The 22,309-nt window shown below is 38.8% G+C and overlaps 2 protein-coding genes across 5 annotated transcripts in view; one reads left to right on the forward strand and one right to left on the reverse strand.

Annotated features, from left to right (window-relative positions):
• Nucleotides 1–4,419: 4,419 nt before the first annotated feature.
• LAMTOR3 (late endosomal/lysosomal adaptor, MAPK and MTOR activator 3) lies at nucleotides 4,420–13,377 on the forward strand. Of its 2 annotated transcripts, none has more exons than XM_007435010.4 (7): nucleotides 4,420–4,498; nucleotides 7,440–7,479; nucleotides 7,938–7,972; nucleotides 10,021–10,079; nucleotides 11,010–11,143; nucleotides 11,724–11,787; nucleotides 12,647–13,377. In XM_007435010.4, the coding sequence occupies exons 2-7, from the start codon at nucleotides 7,471–7,473 to the stop codon at nucleotides 12,718–12,720; spliced, it is 375 nt and encodes a 124-aa protein (XP_007435072.1). In that variant the 5' UTR covers nucleotides 4,420–4,498; nucleotides 7,440–7,470; the 3' UTR covers nucleotides 12,721–13,377. The 2 variants fall into 2 exon arrangements, with proteins under 2 accessions (XP_007435072.1, XP_087989154.1); XM_088133028.1 differs by having other exon boundaries at nucleotides 4,422–4,538.
• A 925-nt stretch (nucleotides 13,378–14,302) lies between these two features.
• DAPP1 (dual adaptor of phosphotyrosine and 3-phosphoinositides 1) overlaps nucleotides 14,303–22,309 on the reverse strand; it is a 46,752-nt gene continuing 38,745 nt past the window's right edge. For 2 of the 3 annotated variants that reach the window (XM_088133026.1, XM_007435008.4), the window contains exons 6-9: nucleotides 21,194–21,256; nucleotides 19,041–19,126; nucleotides 17,684–17,771; nucleotides 14,303–15,829 (exon numbers count right to left, since the gene is read on the reverse strand). In XM_088133026.1, the coding sequence (XP_087989152.1) occupies nucleotides 15,779–15,829; nucleotides 17,684–17,771; nucleotides 19,041–19,126; nucleotides 21,194–21,256 (288 nt within the window). In that variant the 3' untranslated portion in view covers nucleotides 14,303–15,778. The remainder of the gene's footprint in view (nucleotides 15,830–17,683; nucleotides 17,772–19,040; nucleotides 19,127–21,193; nucleotides 21,257–22,309) is intronic. The other variant, XM_088133027.1, reaches the window with a different exon arrangement.

Below are 22,309 nucleotides of genomic sequence, written 5' to 3' on the forward strand. Positions count from 1 at the left end.
ATTATGAAAAATATTCAATTATCAATTTAATCAGCAAAAGCGTTAAAAGTGCCAGTAATGATAAGCTATATATTTTAAGCTTAAACAAATAGGTCTATTTTGTATTTTAACTTCTAATTTTTTTCTGAAAAATAAAACCTAAAAGATCTCTCCCCATAAGCATAGAAAAATTGTCTTACAGTCCTGGTCAGAAAAAGAAAGTTCAATATTAACAATCCAAGATCAAAACATAGACAATTTAACCCCGATCTGATAAATCCACTTTGAATTCCTTTCTCTTCTTTTTTAAAGGCTCAGTCTTCAGTCTCTTCTCCAGATAAAACTCCAAATAGCAATCTCTTATCATTCTCTCCCTATTTATTTCAGAAAAGGTTTCAGAGATTTGGTGTTTCCCTTCTGTGTGTCCAAAGTAGAATAATTCTCAAAGTCACTCTTCTGATCCATTACAGCTTCTTTCTCCATATCATTCTCATAAACAAGCAACTTTGAGTCCATCTTCAGATTCACAGCATCTTTTTCCATATCATCCATGTCTCTTTTATAATCTGGCATTTCTTTAAAGTCCATTTTAGAATCCTTATTCAAATCATCCTCAACTGCTATTTTATCTAGTAAAATCTTTTCTTCTTCTACAACCTCTGTTAGTCCCAATTTTAAAAATAGTTCCTGGACACACTGATTCCAAACAGCTAAAAATTCTTCTTTGAAAGGAGGATACTCCTCCATTGTGTTAAAAGAGATATGTTCCTCTAATTGCTCTCCATTCCCTCTGACCTTGAAAGGTCAGTCTTATCTGATGTTTATTTTCAGAAGCAAAACTTTCCCAGGACAGATTTTCTTGCAATTAAATCCAAATTCACTTACTGTATTTTCTTAAATATTTAAAACAATCCTTTAAAAAGCTGTTTCAAATCCATCTGGCCTCTTAACTCTCGCCAATCAACATTCTTAATTCCCTTTCACCGTTTCCAAATATTAATTTTTTAAAAAATCTTTAAACTTACTTTAATCTTCTTTTTCCCAGGATAGTAGGAAATTCTCCCAGTGTACAGCGACTTGCCTTTCAGGAGGTTTTTGATTGCCAAATAAATCACAAATAGGCAGTTTACGATGTTAATTAAAAGAGGAAGTAAAGCAAATCTAAATGTCCTTTTGAAGGCTCCGCACCATGGCTTGGGCTCAATGTTTTCCTTTGACTCCCAGAGCGTGCCATCCGCTAGAGGTTGCTAGTTTGCAGTCTCTTCACAAGGATTCTCTGTAAGGAGTACCTGTGGTGATCCTGTCAATCTCCTTTATCTGGAGATGATTCCAAGGAGTTGAACCGATGCCGTTCCTCTAATTGCCATGGGCACCACTCCACAAAAAAAACGGAGCTGTGTTCAATTGGCCATTTTTTCCCCAGAAGCCCCCAGCAGCTGCAGCTCTTCAACTGTCTTTTAAGAGTAGCCCTATCTAAACTGCATTGCAATAATTCAATTGTACGTTTAAAATGAAAAGCCATAATTGTAATTATATAGCTAGAGTTGGATATAGCCATGTAGCTCTAAAGTGATTAACTTTGGAGAGCAATTTTGCATTTATTCCTTTGGCAGGAGAACAATATCAACTTATTGGCTTAATCACTCCTTCCAGGCACAGTGTCTCTTGATTTAACTGAGACAAGAGTGTCCTCAGCGTAACTATAACAGCATACTCTGACTTTTCAAAAAAACTGTCCCCTGGCAGCTTCATATAAACTTGGAGCAGTGAGGGGATATGAGGAGGGAGGGAGGGAGGGATATGGGACCTTGTGAGATCCCGTACCATAGATGCCATGAGATGCTTCAAGGCTACTGGGTAGCATTTTTCCATACCTTCCAGCTAATAGGAATAGAGATTAAGCTGTGTCACATTCAAGCTGTAGGTTCTTCAAAAGCCTACAGGTAGTCTTCAACTTACAATCACAATTGGGACCACAATTTCTGTCTCTAAGCAATGCAGTTGTAAAGTGAGATGTCACGTGACCACATCACTTAGCAACAGCAATCCTGGCAGAGCCATGGCGCATCAAAAACCCCTTTGTGCAATACTCCTGGGCCAGGCTGGGGCTGGGCTTTGCACTGCAAAAAAAAAGTAAAAGCAACCCCTGAGCTACAGCACGCCAAAAAGCTGTCTCAGCTGCACCCATGGATTGGAACTGCCCAGGAATTGCAAGGAAAGGATCCAGTGGAACTGAGCCAAACTGGAGTCTGACTTTGCCACCCCACTCCTGCCTGCACATCCTCATCCCTCTTACGAACCCCCATTCACCTGTTGGGTTTTTCCAGGATAAAAGCAGCAGCGCCCCCCACCTCCCAAGCCTATTGTTAGTCTAAGTCTGCAGGCAGACACTTCCTCCCCCCAACCATCCCAACTTCCTACTTGGAAGAAACACCTCAAAGAGGGTTCGGGCTTCAAGTTCCTTGCAGCCAACTCCTAGCCGCTTTTTACTTTTTTTTTTCACAGTGCAAAAAGGTACCAAAGAGTGTTTGCCTTAGGAAACATCTTGCAGGAGTTGAATCTGCACCTTGGATGGGGAGACAAAGAAGGCAGTGGCAGTCCTTGCAGGAATGAAGCCTCGCATGGGAGGCTGTATTTGCTTTGCTAGCAAGCCCCAGTCATGCACTTCTTGGCTGTGAGGAACCCTAAGTCCGAACCCCCTTCAAGGTCTTTCTTCCAAATTGGAGGGTTGGATGGTGGAGAGAAAGTGTGGAGCTCAGACTCCCATTCAATTTTGCCTTGTTCCTTCAGGTCTTCCTTTGGTGGCAGATGTTTTTCAAAGGGGAAGCCATTGCCTGCAGACTTCAAATGTACACATATAAGAAGTAAACAAAGACAACAAAATATAACAAAGCAAAATAGAATAGATAAGAGTAAAATTTGGATAAAAGAATCAAAGGACTCCTTCACGACAGGATTAGACACCTAAAGCTTTCTTATAGTAATAGCTATAAGAACTTGGAAACTCTGTTCATAATAGCAGGGTTCTACTCTAAGAGTAGAAAACAAACCACTTCTCCCTCACTGAAAGCTTGATCTCTACTAGGAGGTGGTATACCACCACGTAAGTTCTTGTAGAAGGGACAGTGAAGAAATACATGCACTAAGGTCTCAGGTTCATTCTGGCTCAGGGACAATTTCTCTCACTAAATTTTATGAAACCTCCCATCCAATACTGCTGAGGGTAGAACATTAAAGTGGGCCGAAAAGAAGGTTCTACAATGTGTTGATCAAACCAGATTGAACAGTTTGCAGTCAAAAAGGTTTTCAGGAAGGAACCCATCCTTGTAGGATGCCTATAGTGCTCAAGTCTGTCTGACATGCAATAGCGAAGACTCTTGTAAATCTCAGCTTTTGCTTTCTCTACCTAGAGGTAGCAAAGAGTGAATAGAAAGGCCACAATAACACAGGTTAGCTATGGTTTTTACTTTCTATCTTGATGCAAAGTCATCAAGAATTAGTGGGGCCAGCGGGCCAACAGAAAAGTTCGAGCCAATAAGAGATGGCAAACCTGAATTCTCACCTCCAGGAGGATCATTCCTGTTTCCATGCAAATAGAATGGTTGGAACAGAACCTGGAAGAGTGCTTGCAAAGCAAAAATGGGTAAAAAATCAGACTATATACATACAATTTTTTATATTCCAGTTTATATTTATATTCAATATAAAGTTAATTATGTGGAGAGAGGATTCTCTACATGGCAAAATGCTGTAAAGCATATTTGGAGGCCCTTTTGCTCATTTTATAGTGGATCCGGGTGTCTTCTGATTGCATCTCAAGCCACGGAACAGTACAGCTTCCCTTCTTTCCCCAATTTCACAAACTCCTTTGGTTTTTGCAGCTTTTTGCTTTTTAAATCTTTATTTAAATTCTATGCAGTTCATTATAGTGGAGAAAGTGGGAGAGACTGAAAATGTACCTCTCACAAATCAGGGTTTCGAGTTATAAAATGATTGGGTCCAACTCTGGGTAGGAAAAAAAATGATCAGGAAAAGTTTTCAGATTTTCAGCCACCAATATCTGAGTAGTATTTCTGCCCACCATGCTGTCTTAGCATGGAGATGATTACTTAGAATGGAATGAAAAGTGATTTGGGGGCTGGGGGTTAAGTGTCCCATTGAAAGGTTTCTGTTGATTATTTTGCCTGGGTTTAGCCTTGTCAGCCGTTGTAAGCTATTGCCCTTTGTGCTGGGAGTTGAAGTTCGCACATCTTGAAGCGGCCAAGGGCGAGAGACGCCGTTCCGCACCACCCAGGTACGCTGACCGCTCGCGCGCGAATCTCCCGCCTCTCTCCCCATCGCACAGAAAACCACGCCCCCTCGAACTCCCGTCACACCCCGCCCCCGTTTAGCATCTCCAGCAACGTCCGGGGCGCCTGACCGGATGTGACGAGTCACGCGAGAGACGGAAGGCGTCGTCGCGCTGTCTCAAGAGTCACGTGGCGGCAGGGACCGAAAAGCGACGGGGACGCCGTTTAAGGTTGGTCGGTTAAAGTGTTCAATGCCGGAAGCGAGTGGAGGTTTGTATGGGGGTAGCGGCTGCGTTGTTATGAATGCCCGAGAGAGGCGGGGGGGAGAGTTCTCTTTCTCACGTCTTTAATTTTGTTATTGGGATTCCTTTTCTCCCCACATTTAGGATTGAATGCAGTGGGGGGTTGGAGTCTCCTTCCGTCTCCCGCAGCCCCTTCCCGGCTTTCCCGGGGGGACAAGAGTAGTTAGTTGCTCCCGGGTCGGACACGGCAAATGCGCGGCCCCTTCATCACCCCTGAGAACTTGTTGCTCCTCCGAAGATACTCCGATGGTCTCTCTCATCCTCTCCCTTCGCCTTATTCGTTGCCTGCTACTTCCCTTCATCGTTTTTTTCGCCTAGTCTGTCATCTTGTGTGTAGTTTGTTGTGGGCTGCTGATTATCGCGTTAAGAAAGCAGATAAAGATGCTCTAGTGCAGCTTGACTCTCGGTGACAGCGTGGACCCATCCATGCAGTTCCCTTGGTAATGGTATAGAACTGATTGAGGTTGCCTTTTGGTATCTTTTTCAACTTGCCAGGCAACTGGCAAGCCTGGGATTTCCTGTTGGTCTCCCATCCAAACATTAGCAAGGGCTAACACTGCTCTTTTTCTGAGCCCAGGCATCACTCCTTGGCCTTTTGGCAAAGATCCAACGTAGGGCCTAGAGAAAGTTGGCCAAGTGATTTATTTTTTATTTATTTATTTATCGAATTTGTCACTCCCCATCTCGTTAAAGGACTCTGGGTGGTTTACAAAACAATTAAAATCAATTAAAATTACAATAATAAATAAAAAATAAAATGCCACCTGCTCCATCAGCCTTTATTTATTTTAAAATTGTTGGGTCCTTCTTTTAATCCACAATATGTTTGCCCTTTCCAAATCCAGAATTCAAAAATATTTTTTCACAGCTGTGCATTACCACTAGAAAGGCCATTCCATTAACTGGATCTTTGTTGGCACTGAAGTTCCTCTGTGCTTTGTAACTGGATCTTTGTCATTGTTATCTGTAGGGATTATCCCTTCTTCTCCAGCATTCTGTCCATTTATCTATTTTGAAACCTAAGAAAGCAAAACTGTCCATCTAGGAGGTAAAAGGTACCACGCCCTGGGTAAGGTAATTGATACTAAACTTGAGAAGCACAGATTTCCCCAGCATTTTCTAGAGGGATAGATATTAAGGCTCTAGACTGAAAGGGGAAAAGTGAATTGAACTGTGTGAGGGTATGCACCTTGCATCTGTTGGCAACCCAAATTTTCCTGAATGTTGCGAGAAAACCACTCACTTAAATTAGAAATGAAAGCATTTGGAGATAGAATGAGCTTACAGTGATCACCGGTCTCCTTGCCAGCAGACAACAGGAGAGAGAGCCCCAAGTGCAACACTTCTGTAGATTATATATGTTTGGTCAATTACATTTGAAACAGAAAGATAAAAGAACTAATACAATTACACTGCAGCTCTTCTTCTGGAATGCTTTGATAAGCTATTAAATTGACCTCCCTGTTATATTTCACACTTGTAGTATCCTTCCTGATATTCTCGACATGTACAATAAACAACATTGTTTATGTTGTAGTGTCCTTTTACACCATTCCATTCCTCCTGCCTACAAAGACAACTGTCTGGTTTATGTTAACTGTCTCCAGGCCAGGTTCATAGTACTAGGCACTAAGTTATACAAATATAATCCTGCCAGTTAGCTACATAAAGAATCATATTTAAATACGTGAGTATATGTTTTATTATATTTAATTTTATTATATCTCCACATGAGCTTGTACAATGGACCCTAGGAAAGATGTGCTTGAATTAAGTGCCAACAATTATAACATGCATGCCCATGCATTTATTTTATTTATAAATTAAATAGTTGGCTAACAACATGTGAAAAACAATGAAAAACAACATTAACAAAAGGTAATAGCCTACAATGGCTGACAAGGGTAAACCCAGACAAAACAATCAACGAACACATCTTAATGGGTCATCTAACCTCTCAAACCCCAAGTCACTTTTCACCTTTGAATCCAGATCATTGCACAATCCCAGTAGCTATGTTTTGCTTGCAATAGAAAGACCAAAGAAGCTGATGGCACTTTAAAGGCTAACAGATTTGCCGTGATCCACTTCTGTTGGGGTACTGTGATAGAGGCTCCTACATATATATTTTCTCAGCTTCCACAAATAGACCTCAGGGGATCTAAAAATGATTCTTACAAACATACAGTCAAGTTAGTCCTTTCCTGATACTAATCAGATAAGGAAAGAAAAGATTGGAGGGAAAGGGAATGAGCCAAGGGTTGCAAAATTATTATTATTTGGCTTTTCTGCAAATTAGTGGGAAGATTCATACCAATTCTGAGCCAAAATGTGGTTCCCTTCTTAGTATTCTGTGTGAACATAGCAAAGTGTGGTTTATTTAATAAATTATAGTTAAACCATATCTTAGTGTGTTGTGTAACCACAGCCCAACCGTAGCTTCTTAAGAAAACCATTAATCAGTTTTGCATAGAAACAAAGCGATCACAGCTTCTTTAGCAATTATTGGTTTGTTTTTCCTCCATCTATTTGCAACCCAGTGTTCTATCAAACCTTGGTTTAATTCTTTATTTGAAAAGAGGCAAGATGTTTTTTTCAGCTATCATATGATACACATTTAATATAGAGTTGGAGTGCTGTACATAAAACTGTTGTCTAGTTTCATACAGAATAGAGATAGGATGAATTGATCCAAGATTTAGCGTCTGTGAGAATAGGCTTTGATTTCCTAAGCAGGAATTATTTGTGTGATCCTCTCCAAACTAATCAGATGTACAGATTGAAGTAAGGGATACTGGACATTTATTATCCTGTATGCATACATAAAACAAATCATATTTTCTAAAAATATATCATTTTGGCTTTTCAGTGGGCTGGCAGTTCATAATATTTTGGATATCATGGCAGATGTAAGTATGAAAATCCTTTTAATGATTAGAAGCTGTCTTTTGTATCAAGTTACATAGTGAATAGTTTCCACTAATACTTATGGAATAATTGAAAATTCCAGTGTGTAATTATGAATATAAAATATATTTAGCTTATTCTAGTCTGTAACTTATATTGAATAAATAATTCACAAGTAATCGTATCAAGAACAATCAGCCCATATGGCAGCTCACTGGTAGAAATACATTTAAAAATGGTGGCCCAGGAGTTGGGGAGGGGAAGATAGAGTACTGTTTACTTCTTGCCTATAATCACTGAGCTTATGACTCCTGGCAGTAATTCCTAAACAAATACCATCCTTTAAAATGACAACAAAACAGTTTCTCCAAAATCTAGTTTAATTCAAAAATTAAGGAGTGTAATCTCTTATACGTAACATAAGAGGCTAAAAAAAGCTGCTTGCTTTGTTTCATTCTAGGATTTGAAAAGGTTCCTGTATAAAAAACTACCAAGGTAAAATACTTTTTAGACTTACAGTTTACATTCCTGAGTTTCACATTTCTGTAAATCTTTACTAAGATTTTAACTGCAGTCATACATTTATCCACTAAAGGGATTAAGGAATCAATTCCATTTATTCCACAGAACTTGCTATTAAATTATTAGTGTTTATAGAGGAAACTTTGTGAACATCTTGGAAAGTTGCTTGCTTTGAGAACCTGTATTATAGAGTTATATGCGGGTTGGGAAAATGATATTTCAATCATATGGCAGGACCAAAACTAAATTATTACTTCTATATAAAAATAGTTTTTCTGTTATGACACACCTAAAATCACAACCTGATAGTAACTGGAAGGACTGTGAGGGCTGCAAAGTAGCCCTGAGAAAACATCCCACATTCATATTTAATACTTTTATTAGGATCAACCAAAATGACTCAAAAGAATATGCACATTCCTTTAACATTCTCCAAACTCCTCGTAAAGTGCATACGGTCCCAGATTTTTGTACCACATTACCTGATAAAAAATTACAGAGACCTCAACGAGTTGTATGTTCTTTTCTTTTCTTTTGGTAGGTTTTAATAAAGATACTGTCCAGTTATAGATTTTTATACCATATAAGCATGTAAAGCCATCAGTATAAAAACGCCGTGAGTAGTTTTAGAAATCTCTAACGGTCTTGCAGTTCTTTCCACTCTTCTTTTCTAATGACACTAGTGGATTCACTTGGGTGTTGTTATAGGCTGGCATTAGTTTTACAGATGGGTCCCCTAGTATATGAAGTGTCCAGCTGCAGGTCCATCTGGCTGCTCCTTCCAAACCTTTGGCCAAATATGTAACTGCTTCAGGGCAATCCCTGATATAAAGCCAAAGGCTTAGGCTGGTCCAGACTGAAATAAATGGTATTAGAAATGTCTATATGTCACAGGATTCTGAATGACTTTTTGAATTGCAAATTTGGGGTGTTTTCTTTGTGCTGGAGAGAAAGAATGGTAATGGCTGCTTTTAAAGCTAAGATTTCCTTTTTGACAGCCCCAAATTACAAACTGCAGTCTGATCAGTTCAATATAGGAGTTCTTTTCTACCCCATCCCTTTCTGTTACAGCTCTCTTTGATGTGGAATGAGGGTGCATAGTATAGAAGGAAGATAAGAACAGAAATGTAGATCACCCATTTCATAGTGGAGATTTTTTCTACTTGTTGAGAGCCTTGATTTGTGAAAAGGTACATGCTACATATGCAAACACTCCCAGATTCCATTCTTGTTTTTCCGTGTAGGGCTGGAAATCCTCTAAACTGAAACCCTGAAAACCACCATTAACAGTGGTGGGCAAGGTCAGCCAGTGCACTGCCTCAGTATAAAGACAACTTTCTGTGGTCACAAAATACAATATGGACTTCTTTGGTTGCCAGCAACTGTTTAGTAACTTAATTTGCAAACATTATGTGGCTTTAAAAGTGTTGATAATAGAAACAGAATGAAGAAATGGCATTTCAGTCATCTTTTTTCCCCATGCATTCTGGGTAGAATTCATGGGTTTCCCAGCCAATCTCAATGAACTAAAATCTGTTTAGTTTCTGAGCTGCACCTATAATAAGCAAGCACTTTCAGACCATTTTCTGGAACAAGAACAGGAACATAAAACTCATCACATTTTTAAGCTGCATGAAATATTGTTTAGTGTTGAGAAAACTGTATAATTGTGAAAAGTTATTTGATGTGAGTTCATCATCTCAGGTGGTTCAGATGTTGCACTGGGACCAGGGAACCAAGATTCAAGTTTCCATATACCCAAAGATCTAATTGGGTGATTTTTGCCAGTCATACACCCTCAGCCTAACTTATCTCAAGGTTTATTGTTGTGAGAATAAAATGTGGAGTCACTTTAGCTACACCATAAGGAAACCCAAAGTTGCGTAAAAAACCCCCAATAAATTACTTCTGTTTGGCCATAAAATAAACTTAGTAGCAAGTTTTAAATTATTATATTTATTAACTAAAGGCAAAAGCAAGGAGGCAGCAGAATCAAATGGTTTACTCTCTTTCTTTTTCAGTGTTGAAGGACTTCATGCTATTGTAGTATCAGACAGAGATGGTGTGCCAGTAATGAAGGGTAAGGAGTAATCACAGATAGGTAAATTGGTGAACTGTCCTTATGCAAATTGATTACTGTATGCTTGGTATTGAACTGCCTGCTGAACAACAACATTCCAACCAAACTGAGATGCAAAAGTAAAATGTTTTCATCCTTCTTACATCTAAGTTGTAATAATCTGCTTCATCCTGATTCCAAAGGGAAAATTTTCAGTATAACCTAGCAAGCACGCATGTGTATAACTCATGATTTTGTTGCTCAACTCCTGCTGGCCTTCAGCATAGTTGTAGGTCAGCTGGAAGTGTAATACCAGTTCATCAGCCATGATGCATTTCCTTGATGTGACTTACAGAAACTGTGACTTTGAGGAAATCGTACGCAAACTTTTTTTTGTTGGTGCTTTGAATTTGAGTAACAGTGTGGACTCATTGTCTCATGTTCTGTGAGTGATGAGTGAAAGCAACTCATACGGAAAGCTAAGCTGTACATCAAACTATAATAAAACTCTTCTAAAAACAATGCACTGATGAACTATATACTTAGGATTCTAATTAACAGTATTTCACCGAGGACTGCAGTGGGTCTGTTTTTGGAATGTACTGATGCAAGAGCAGCAGTATTCCTTGCCCTCCCTTGCTGTGGTCACAGTTGTACCATATTCCAGGAAGAGCCAATCCTGTTTCCCAAACTTGGGTGCTCTCCAAATAAATGGACCAATTTCCAAAGGTTCCCAGCATAGGCCATGCTGAATCTGCAAACTTGGAGGGCACCCAAGTTGGAGAAGACTGGCCTATGCTTTTTGACAGCCAGTACTGCTTTTATATCTTGCTAGATCTGCACTGTTGTCTGGATGTTGAGGACTCAGGAGTTTATACTGCTATCCAAGAAGATGATGCTTTGCATTCCTGCCTATTCTGTGGACAATTACAAAATACCTTCTTCTTCTAGTTGCCAATGATAATGCCCCCGAGCATGCTCTTCGACCTGGTTTCTTGTCAACATTTGCGCTTGCGACAGATCAGGGCAGCAAGCTTGGGCTTTCCAAAAACAAAAGCATAATCTGTTACTACAACACTTACCAGGTAAGAAATTAACAATGAGCTTGCTTGTTAGCGAGAATGTCAGCTAGTGAATAAATTTAGAAATGCTGCAAAAAAGTTTTGACCTGTTCAGGTGCCATAGATAAGTTTGTTCAAAATCTGTTAGAGCCTATTACGTAAACTATTGGGGGTTAGATTGGCATCGTGCATGAACCTAAGTCACTGTGGGTTTATGTCAACCTGGGTTTATGGTTTTGTGTGCTATGTGAACCTGGATTCAATAGTTGGTTTAACAAAGTATGTTCAAAACAGTAGCTTATCACAATGTATAAACCCAGCCAGTATGAAAGATTTATACCATGTAAAGAGAAACCAGAACGTTCCTTTGAAATAGGGTATTGTGATATTTCATTTACGTATTTAGATCGTGTGTAACTGTATGTGTGTATATATGAATGTACGTAAAAAGTATTATCAGCACTTTCATTATTTTAGGGGTGGGAATGGAGAATGGATAATTGCATGTGGTCGGCTCAACCTGGCTATATACAACCCAAGCTTGTAAACTGCCCATAACAAAACACTTACACTGAATGTTGAAGTTGTATTTCTTTTCTTGTAGGTGGTTCAGTTCAATAGACTTCCCTTGGTAGTGAGTTTTATTGCCAGCAGCAATGCCAATACAGGTACATTTTCAGAATCAAAAAGCACTGCTGTATTCAGCATTTCAATACTTAGATTTAAACTGTAAGGTCCATGCACATTTTTTAAAGCTATATACAATTTTTGCAAAGAATTTTGAAATCAGTTATTCCTGTCCTTAAATAGTAAAAGCTAAACATAAGGAAAGCCTAATATCAAAGCTTTCACAGATTATCCTCTGCCAAGATTGGTAGCAGAACAGAACACTTCAATTTTCCTCTGAATGGAAGGGAAATCTATGTCGTGCCTAAGAGCATTAGGAACTTTGAATCCCCTGAGAAGCCTTGAATACTAAATGAACAAGTCTGTACCTTTCCGTCCTTTTCCCAATTGCTCTTATTAGCCCAAAGAAGCCACAGGAAAGGTTTCCCTATGCCAGGGCAATCTTGGTCTGAGGTTACATGCAGCTCTCTGCCTAACTTCAGGCATTTCTCTGAATTGATGTCTAACAAGAGCAATCTGTGCCGTTGTCTGCAGTCTGTTCGAACCGAGCTTCAGTCAAGAAGAGTAAAGAAAGGACTTCAGCTCTGCTTACTGTTGGTTTGTAGTTTGCGACAGGTTGCCTCTTTAAAGCTGGCTCAGCAAGTATGATAGCAGAACTGCTCCTTGCACCCCAGTAACTTCTTCTTAATGCTGTGAAAGTGAAGCAACTCCCACTTGTGCCAGTTTTAGATCCAGTAGTTCCTCTGTACAGAATCTAGTTTATAGGTGTCAGCTGGGAGATTGCCCTTCTGAACCAATAGATTAATATGGAATTTAAGTCTTCCCATACTTGCTTTCATTTCTGCCTGAGAGGCAAAAGTTAACCTTTATATCTCATCTTCCTTGTGTGTCTTTATGTAGGACTGATTGTAAGCCTGGAAAAAGAGCTTGCTCCCTTGTTTGAAGAGCTGTGGCAAGTGGTGGAGGTCTCCTAGCTCGATATTTAGGTCCAGAGTGCAGCATCTCTTCAATATCAAACTGGGAAAGATTCGGTCATTTTCACACTGTATAATGAATGTCTTGGAGAAAATGTCACTTTCTCTTATTGTATGTTAAAAACTATACTGGACTGAAATGTAAGGTAAGATTGGGATAAATGGGCCGTAGCTGTTCCTCTATGTCTTAAGTTGCTGGGTATATTAGTGAGCATAACAACTCCCATGGAGTTAACTTCATGCTAGCACACACTTCATACCAGGAAAGATACTTTTTGTGTATAACATGCCATCCACAACTTTTTCACTGTCCAAGCAATACATTGCCTCTGTCTATAGATAAACTGAGACTAGTGCAAACATACATTTTGCAGTCAAATCTTCCTTTTATGCTTAGAAGGAGAACATTATGGGGAAAAGTTATGTTAATGCTGATATGCAATCAATGACTCTTTGTTTGGATAGCAGAATGTTAAGGTTCAAGATTAAAAAAGTAGCTACATGCTAGCTGTTTTTGAGAGGTCAAATTAATCAGTGTGTTCTCTTTCTGTATTCTTTATAAAACTGATGATTTGAATACATGTAATTATGGTACTTTGCTGACTTATATGGCTTTATATGTTCCTAAGCAAATCTGAATAAAAGAAACAGACAAGATATATAGTCTGATCTTTATCACAGAGATAGATCTTGCAAAGCAGCATTATTGCTGTCTTTAATCTCAGTATGTTGTTTTATATAGTGCTGTTTCCTTGGAGTAAAAAATAAAACATGGAACCCTATCTAGGAGCATTTTTTAAATGAGAGAAAGCATTTGAAATTTGGAAAGTATAGAAGGACATAAAGGAACTTATTCTATATATGGAAGAAAGCCACATTACCTTTGATAGGACATTAGTAGCTGTATATAGGATTGTACCCTTAATAAATAGGCTTCAGGTCAAGAACAGATCAGGTACAGAGTCTGGACCAGAGCACTGTTTATCAACCATGGCAACTTCCAGATGTGTAAACTTTAACTCACAGAATTCCCCAGCCAGCATTGCTGAGAAATCTGGAACTTGAAATCTACACACTGGAAATTGCCAAGATTGAGAACAAGTGGAGTAGCTAATATCTCAGATCCATTCCAACTCTTACATTCTATGATTTGGAAGTTGTCATAGTTGAGAAATGCTGAACCAAGAGAGTATGCGAGTCCTTTTTTTTCAGAATCCAGGAGTGGGGAGTAATCTCATTTAAATGAAGAGCATTAGCCTAACCCTAACCTCAGGCCCCCATTGGGAAAGGATTAATATTTTTTCAAGATTAGTTATGTAAAGCTTGAAAAAACTTGTATGACCACCATTGTCTTATTCACTGCACAGCTAAAATTGTATTTTCTTTTTGTTCCTGGTTTATTAGAAATGTTATAATAAAAGTACAAAATATGATACAATTGTTCCCAATACATATTTGCACAATCCTTCATTTACACGGTCCTCTTGTCTTTACAAACTCTGACAACAGTATAACATTTTGAAATGTTCCTATAGTAGTAAACATATTAAATAATAAAACACATGAAAAAAACAAATGTTTTACAAGATTAAAAAGAAAATGTTAGCCAGTGAGAGAGCCCTAGTTAGCAGTATGTATTTTAGAACTCTTAAAATGGTATTAATTCTAAATAGTAATTAATGGAAATTAATTAAAAATGGTAACTCTAGCCATTTATACATGTATGCCAATTATTTCCTGAATGTGTTGGGTTGTTTTGTATCTCTTCTTGTGCTACTTTTCTTTAAACCCAAGTTCTCTGGCCTCCAGAATTGCATGGGACAGGTTTGGAGTTGCTGGCATAGAACATCATAGTATGTCAAATGCATACACTGACAGAAAATTTTATTTCATCCTTCCCAAGATATTGGTTGACAACTGGAGGGAATAAGATGCTACACAAACTTATGATTTGATTTTGCAGGTCTCTTATGATGTAGCAAAGGAGGTATGTTCTCCCTTCCATGACTTTATATGCTTAAGCATGCTGAACATATGCAGAAAATATATTGCTGAACCAGGATCAGAACACACATATTAGATGTGCATTTAAGCATAAAGCTTCTAGTAGACATCAGTTTCTACTGTGTATACAGGGCAAAAATATTTAAACAGTGTAGCTGAAGATACACCTTACCATCTATGTTTTGAGACCTAAGTGCAGTTTCTCTACTTTCTTGGAACACAGCCACATTGATGTGTACAATTCTGACTGCACTGAGGGTATCCATTGTGGCATTTTGAAATTTAAAACAGCAGCAATCAGGTGCAAAGTACAGCCACTAATGAATGGGGGCCATGAACACAGAAAGCAGTTTCTAGAAGGCACAGTGCTAACATCTTCTCAAGCCTGGGGCTGACTTTTAAAGTAGCACTTCATGTTGCATAACAGACTTCCTACGCACGAAAACATCTAATTGCTTATAGAAATGAGCTCCGCTAGCAGAAGATTATTTAGAAAGGCTGCCCATCAAGGAAGTCAGACAACAGGAGTTCTGAGAAAATTATCTAGACGTTTTAGCAGATAATTCTTAACACCAGTCAAAGCCACAGATGAAATCAAAACTATTTAAAAAATAAAGTGTGCAAGTAATTTCGGTTAGAGACCACAGTGTAAATGGTTTGGAGCATACAGAATTACAGCCAGGGATGAGTGGGTTCACAACCGTTCAGGTTTGTGCTATGAAACAATCCAGGTACTTCCACTGAAACTGCTTACATAGGAAGAACTAGTGAAAACCTGGCAGCAAAGGCAAATATAGAATGCCAGTAGTCACCAGGCATATCCAAAATAGTGAAATATGGGTGAATATCCATCTTCCAAGGTAATCATCTTCTGCTTTAACAGGGCGCTCAGGAATTTCCTAGCAGCAGGTTGTGGGCAGGTTGGCAACTGTTGAGCTTAAAGAACCTCTGACCTGATCCAGTGCAGCACCTCTTAATGCTGAATAACAAATCTGAAGGAATATTAATATGAACCAATGTCTGCTTCTGCACAGTTAATTTGTGACCAGAATTACTATGGCCTGAGTGTGGCATCATGCTGGCGTTGTTGTTTCCTTATCTGTGACTAGATAAATGAAAAGGGGAGAAAACATTTGTTGTTTATGTAATGAAGAAATTAATTTGTAAATAAAAATAACTTAAAATATAAAATACCATGTAGTTTAAAAGCTTCTGGTATCTTCCACATAGTCTAGCAATTCCTCATCATCTCTAATCAGTTTATTGTAGAAATAGTATACGGTAGCTAGCAATAATGGGAATTATAGTCCACCCAGAAGACCAGTTGGAAAATACAATTAGTTCACAATGTAATGGCTTTCACGTTAGCAAGTCCAGGTTGCCATAATGACATGACACCAATATTGCAGCTGCTGAATTGACTGGCAGGAGGTTTCCAGCCTTGGTAGTATGTTTGGGAACAGCCTCCCTTCGGAGGTCAGCTTAGCACCCTCATAGTGGGCCTTCTGGAAACAGGTGAAAATGCAATTCTTATGGAGGGCATCTGGGGACTGAAAAGCAGTCACCTTTGCATTCATATTTACAGTGTTGCTATTTATTAATATTGCTGTCTTTTATTGTTGCAGTAAATATTCAAGGGGGTTTATAAATGTAAGCCACTGGGAGTCTCTGTTATGGCTGGATATAAAAAGAGTAAATAAAACTAAACAGATAACACCACAACAGGGCCAATAATGGACAAGATTCCTCAGCATTACACATTTTAAGCAGGATTGACAGAACAAAGATGAAAGAGGTTGGTTTGATAAGAAACAAAGATATCAGGACTAGGGAAAGGAAAGGAAGGTCAATGTGGTAACAAAAATTGAAAAAACGGGTCCTATCATAAAAATGACCATATTGGGTTATTTGAATTTAAGAACATTACCTCCAAGCCATTTGAGCATTTCTCAACTTCTTTTTTGTATTTCTCAGACTGAATCACTAAACTTGGTGAACACTTACCAATTCTGAACGTACTTCTTCCTTTTAAAAGTAACCACTAAAGCAAGCAGGTTAAGCCTCTCATAACGCCATTCAAAGGATCATTTTACATATTTTAACTTGGAAAAAGTAAAACAACAATTCTGGCTTGAGGGTGTCATCACCCCATACGCCTGCTGATTTCAAAGATCAAAAGAGGTTTGAGACAAAAAGCTTTGAACAAACCACTGCAACTTTAGCCTCATGCTTATTTTCTGATTCCTATCAGAAAGGCAAATAATGCACTTCTTCCAGAGCTAAGGTTCTCCACTTAGCATTTAATCCAAATCAATTCCTCACCAAATCACCCTCCTCATTCAGCAAGAGTGCTGTTTCTGTGTCATAAAGCTTTAATGCAGTGTGGCTACCACTGAGCACCAGTGTGCAGAATCAAAGGATAACCTAGAGTCCAAAGAACAGCTTTGGGGGAAGGGCTCCATTATGACTGAATCCCCTGCACCAGCTAAGCTCCGGAAGGTTGCAGGGATGCACTACTGAGAAAGTGAAATTCAGTGTGTTCTGTGACATGCAAAGAAGCATTGGACCCTAATGATTAGGATGGTCTTGTTTGCTTTTGGAAAAGGAACATAGGAAACTGCCATATATCAAGTCACATTATTGGGCCATCTAATTTGGTATTGTTTGTACAGAGTGCAATTGCTTACATCTACTTTCAGATCTATTCCTCACCTGGAGATACCAAGGACTGAACTTGGAGCCAATATGAGCAAAGAAGCAACCTGTGGCTCTTTGGGGTGGGGAACAGAGAACATGTCTATGTGTATGTGTGATGTAATTTTCTCTTTTAAATATGACTAAGGCTACTGTGGCGGAATTCAATTATAGAAATCGGCCCAGTCAGCACGAACTATTATTTGTCACCATACTACTACCCACTTAATTCTAGTCAAATCTTCTATAATGGATATTTCCTTACCAATTTCCACTGCAATATTTTAATCCACTCATCTGCTTCTACTCCAGTCTTTGCATAGAGATAATATGTCCGCATTGGAAATACTAAACTGTAAAATATAATATTGTAAAAATTCTGTATCACAAATATAAGGAAACAATAGTCATCTCCAATACTAATATTCCATTTTTCCAAAGAAACTTAAGCTTAAGATACCATTTGTTTTATTTTAAATAGTAAAGTAATCCTACTTTTCTTCCCAATAAGAATAGAAAGTGATTGGCATAAATATTTGAAATTTGACCAAAGCCATATCATAAAAAAAAAAGAATAATAGTGGTCAAATAGCAAAATAGTGGTTAAAAAGCAAAACAGGAAAAAAAAAAAATCAGCAGTAAAGATGCATCCAAAGTGCTCCATTCAATATGAATCAGAGATATTACCAAATGTGGAGCCTTCTAGAGTATAACTCTTATCACGCCTAGCCATAATATTTGGGGAGGGGGTTCTAGTTTGGAGAAACCACAACAGGCATGTCCTGGCTTTCTTTCTGAGAAATAGAGGAAGTTATGGCTGCTTAAAAAAAAAAAAGTACAGGTAATCTTTGTTTAGTGACTGCTTCATTTAGAGACAGTTTGCAGTTACAGTGGTGATGAAAAAATAACTTTACAACCAATCCTCGCATTTACAAAGGAAAGCTGAAGTAAGATCATAAGCACAGTTGCGGTTTCACTTAGCAACCGCTTCATTTAATGACCGAGTTGCTGGTACTGATTGTGGTTGCTAAAAGAGGACTACCTATAACTTAAATGCATATTTTGTTATAATTAAACTAGGCCTATAGAATTCAATGGGAGTAAGTCCACTGAGTTGAAAGACAAGTATGCCTAAGTAGGTCTAAGCCAGTGTATCCTAAAGGCCAAGTGGGAATAGATAAATTGTGGAAGCTGCTGCTGAGCTTGTTCATTCTGATGACTAAAACTGCAGCTTTTTGTTTCAGTCTGAAGCAAGTACAAATATGCAAGAGGAGCTAAGCAATCAAATAGCGTGCATGAGTTCACTCTCATTCTTAATGAAACTAGAATCTTGGACTTCAAGCACAGCCATTGTCTAAAGCTGTTCAAAAACAGGAACAAAAGGAGAGGAGGAAGCAATTAGTTCTGATGGCAAGCTGCAAAATCAAGGAAGAGCAGAACAATATCTTAACTGAATTCATGAGAGGTAAAAGTGATTTGGGCGGCGCTGGGGTGCTTTCTGCCATGGTGGGAAAACGGAAATGTGAAGAAGAAAAAGTTTATGCAAAATAGCACTGAGAAGCTTTTAAAGAAAGAAAAGACACACCAGTGGAGCCCAAAGTTGTATTTAAGCCTCGACTTACCAAAAACAATTTACTTTTTCCTGGGAATAGTCAAACTGTACTGCTGAACATTCTGTTAAATCGAGTGCTCTGATTGGCTCTGTGGACTTGAAAAAATGTTATTTTTGAAACAATTGCTCTGTTTTATCACTTAAAATGGGTTACTGACCTCGCCCCATCACAGACACCAAGTAAGAAGCAGAACAATAAATGAGACCCTACACACAAAGATTATTCTGCAATTTCACTTCGTTCCTTAGTTGCCTTGTCTCCTGGTGCATCCCAGATCGTATGCATTTTGTCCTTCCATAAAGCGCAAGTTAATTCTAATTCCATAATCCTCCATACATACAGTTGCACTAGTCAGTAGTATCAGCTCATGTATAACCTATGCTCCATATATACGTGGGGGGGGGGCAGTTCCAGGGGAGTCACAAAAGTCAAGATGTCAGTTGCAACACACGAAAAGTGATGGGACTTTGGCCACGCCATTGTAGCTGTCATATTGACTTTTCTGACCCCAGCATGCCTACACTGAGTCGATATACTGTACCTGTCAAGAAACAGTTTCACTACAAGTGGCAACATGGATGTACATGAGTGTGTGGCTGTATATTTTCCAAAACCCAAATTTTCTTTGAGCAAGACAAAAACCGCATACCATTTACCCTAAAAAGATTTTCTATTTAGACCTAACTGCCTCCCAAGCATATTTTGGGCAGGTTTGGAGCCCTCCCCAAAATTAAGGAGTCCAGTTTCCATTACTTTAAAATGGGAAATACACAGGAAGTGTAGTGTATAAAACTGATTTTGCACAGATTTCAAAGAACAAAATCAAGCCACACTTTAAAAAAAAAAAAAAAGGACTGTGAACAGAATCTGAAAATCCCAGCCCAGCCAGATGCATATTATGATCACACATTTGTTGCAAAGTATTGCCTCCCCAAACCCAACCATAGCACATGATTAAAATATTTGGTACCTGACTTATAAACGATGGTTTATCCCTAATTTAGTCTAGTCGTCTTGGACATAGGCATATGGTACAAGCCATAATGATAATAATAATAATTTATGAAACTTGTATGCCTTGGATGTCACATCCCTAATTTAGTCTAGTCGTCTTGGACATAGGCATATGGTACAAGCCATAATGATAATAATAATAATTTATGAAACTTGTATGCCTTGGATGTCACATCCCTAATTTAGTCTAGTCGTCTTGGACATCAGCATATGGTACAAGCCATAATGATAATAATAAAAATTTATGAAACTTGTATGCCTTGGATGTCACCTGCATCATTACATCACTGTACAAAAAATGCAGGATGATGACATCACAATGCTCATAGCATCACATGCACCTCCTTGCCCCATCCTGTGAATACCCAGCAATCTGCTGTGTGAAATCCAGGCTGAGCAAGATGACCCTTCTGCAAACTGCTGGAAGGGCAACCAGGACTGCCTACAGCTCAGAGGCCATGGGTTGCCCATGAGCAACTTTGATTTAATACATTGCAAAAGACTGTAGTACAACTGGAAGGAGTAAGACCTTAAAAACAGAAATCCACACATGGGTTACTTTACTTTCTTGTTCAATAATAATGAATGTAGCTTTTTCCTGGTGTGGCTTTAGGCCTCTTTTGGGTACATTTCTGTAAAGGAGTGACAGCCCACATTTTTGGGCCATGCTTTAAAAATTATTATTGGCCTCCAAAGCCCACAGGATGTGTATCAACCGCTGTGGTGGTATCAGTGGGGCAGGGCAACCCCATTTTATTTTGCAGGGTTGAGGGGTACATAGCAAATAGGTTTATTAAGCCTTGCATAGACTTAAGGAAACTATTTTGGTGCCTCAAAAAAGGGAAATTACAACACAGAAAATAATTTTTGCCACCAAATTTCAGGGCAGAATATGGGGGCTAGGGAAGAATTTGCAGTCTGAATTTCCCAACTCTACTATAAGAGAAGAGCAGTCATTTATACAATAGGGATGGAATGTAAGTGTAGCCCACTAACTGAACTGACTCACCATGGATAAAAAAGGCAGTGATTTGGCAATTGCTATTCTGAAAACATGGGGACAAAGAGCATTTACAGAATCCAGTTGATTCCTTCACTTTAGCTCTCAGGGAACAGCTTCACGAGCAACAAGGTAAAGGACAACTCACCGTCTGATCTTTGTAATATTTCAGCTCATTCCTATGCAATGTAAACCACCTAGTTTTCCAGTTCTGAAAGAATAAAGAGAAGCGGCATTTAAAGAAAATCAACATGAAAGGGGCAATGTGTACTGGAAAAAAGCCTCCCTTTGCCATGCTGTCTAACACATACAGCATTCCCCGTACTATTCTAGGAGCTGTACTGAAAGTACTTAAGTGGATAGAGGAACTGCAACTTGCATCATCAAGATAAGAAAGAAACAGGAAGATAGCTAAATGAGGCCTGGGGATGCCACAGAGTATCCTTCCCTAATCTGGAACTTTTCAGGTGCCAAACACATCTAGAAGGCACCAAGTTGGAGAAGGCTATCTGAGATGAGGTTTCAGCAGCACTGGAAAAAGAGGACATGCAATAGCAGGATGGATCAGAAGAAGATTCTAGAAGTAAAGAAGGCAAGAAAAGCAGATTTAGTAAGTGAAGAGGAAGAGGGTGTTGCAACCACGTCCTACATAATGTGAGATGTGAACAGAGGAAAAGATAGCAGATGAATCTACATGAAAAAGGAGAAGTGAGCAGACCACACACAGCTTAAAAGAGACTGGAGAAAAATAAGGGTAGTCTTGCCTATGAACTCACAAAGTGTTAAACACAGAGCATGGAAAAAGGCTGAAGTTGGCTGCTTATTCCCAGTTCCCAGCTCCTGCTCTGAGATCATTCAAAAGACAACTCAGCCAATACAGTGAATATACAGTAACTCCAAAGTTGATATAATGCTGGATCTAAAATTAAGAATAGAATCATCATCTATAATAACTCTTTGTAATCATGTCGCTCAACCGTTCAAAATAAAATTATTTTTCTCTCTCTTACTATGATAAAAATAATTGTTCTAGAATAAGAAAATATGTTCATAATAACCCCACATAACATTAGACTTAACATTAGGTCAGAGGCTGTTCAATCCCATAGCTCACTGAACACGTGTGGTTATGATTTGATATGGCCCATATCAGTATGTCCCACATGCTGGCTGGGCAATTCTGAGAGTTAAGGTCCACACAGCTTAAGGTTGCGAAGGTTGAGAAAAACTGCCCTAGAAGACCCTCAGTTTTCATGGGTCCATG

Source organism: Python bivittatus, unplaced genomic scaffold (assembly GCF_059951505.1).
Source record: "Python bivittatus isolate LINGU-HERP-01145 unplaced genomic scaffold, Pbiv_v1 ctg000070_np1212, whole genome shotgun sequence".
Classification (NCBI taxonomy): Eukaryota; Metazoa; Chordata; class Lepidosauria; order Squamata; family Pythonidae; genus Python; species Python bivittatus.

Excerpts from the sequence above, each read along its gene's own strand:
- LAMTOR3 (XM_007435010.4), top strand. Across the intron at positions 11,144-11,723 it reads GTTACTACAACACTTACCAG|GTGGTTCAGTTCAATAGACT; the intron begins GTAAGAAATTAA and ends CTTTTCTTGTAG. Across the intron at positions 11,788-12,646 it reads CAGCAGCAATGCCAATACAG|GACTGATTGTAAGCCTGGAA; the intron begins GTACATTTTCAG and ends GTCTTTATGTAG.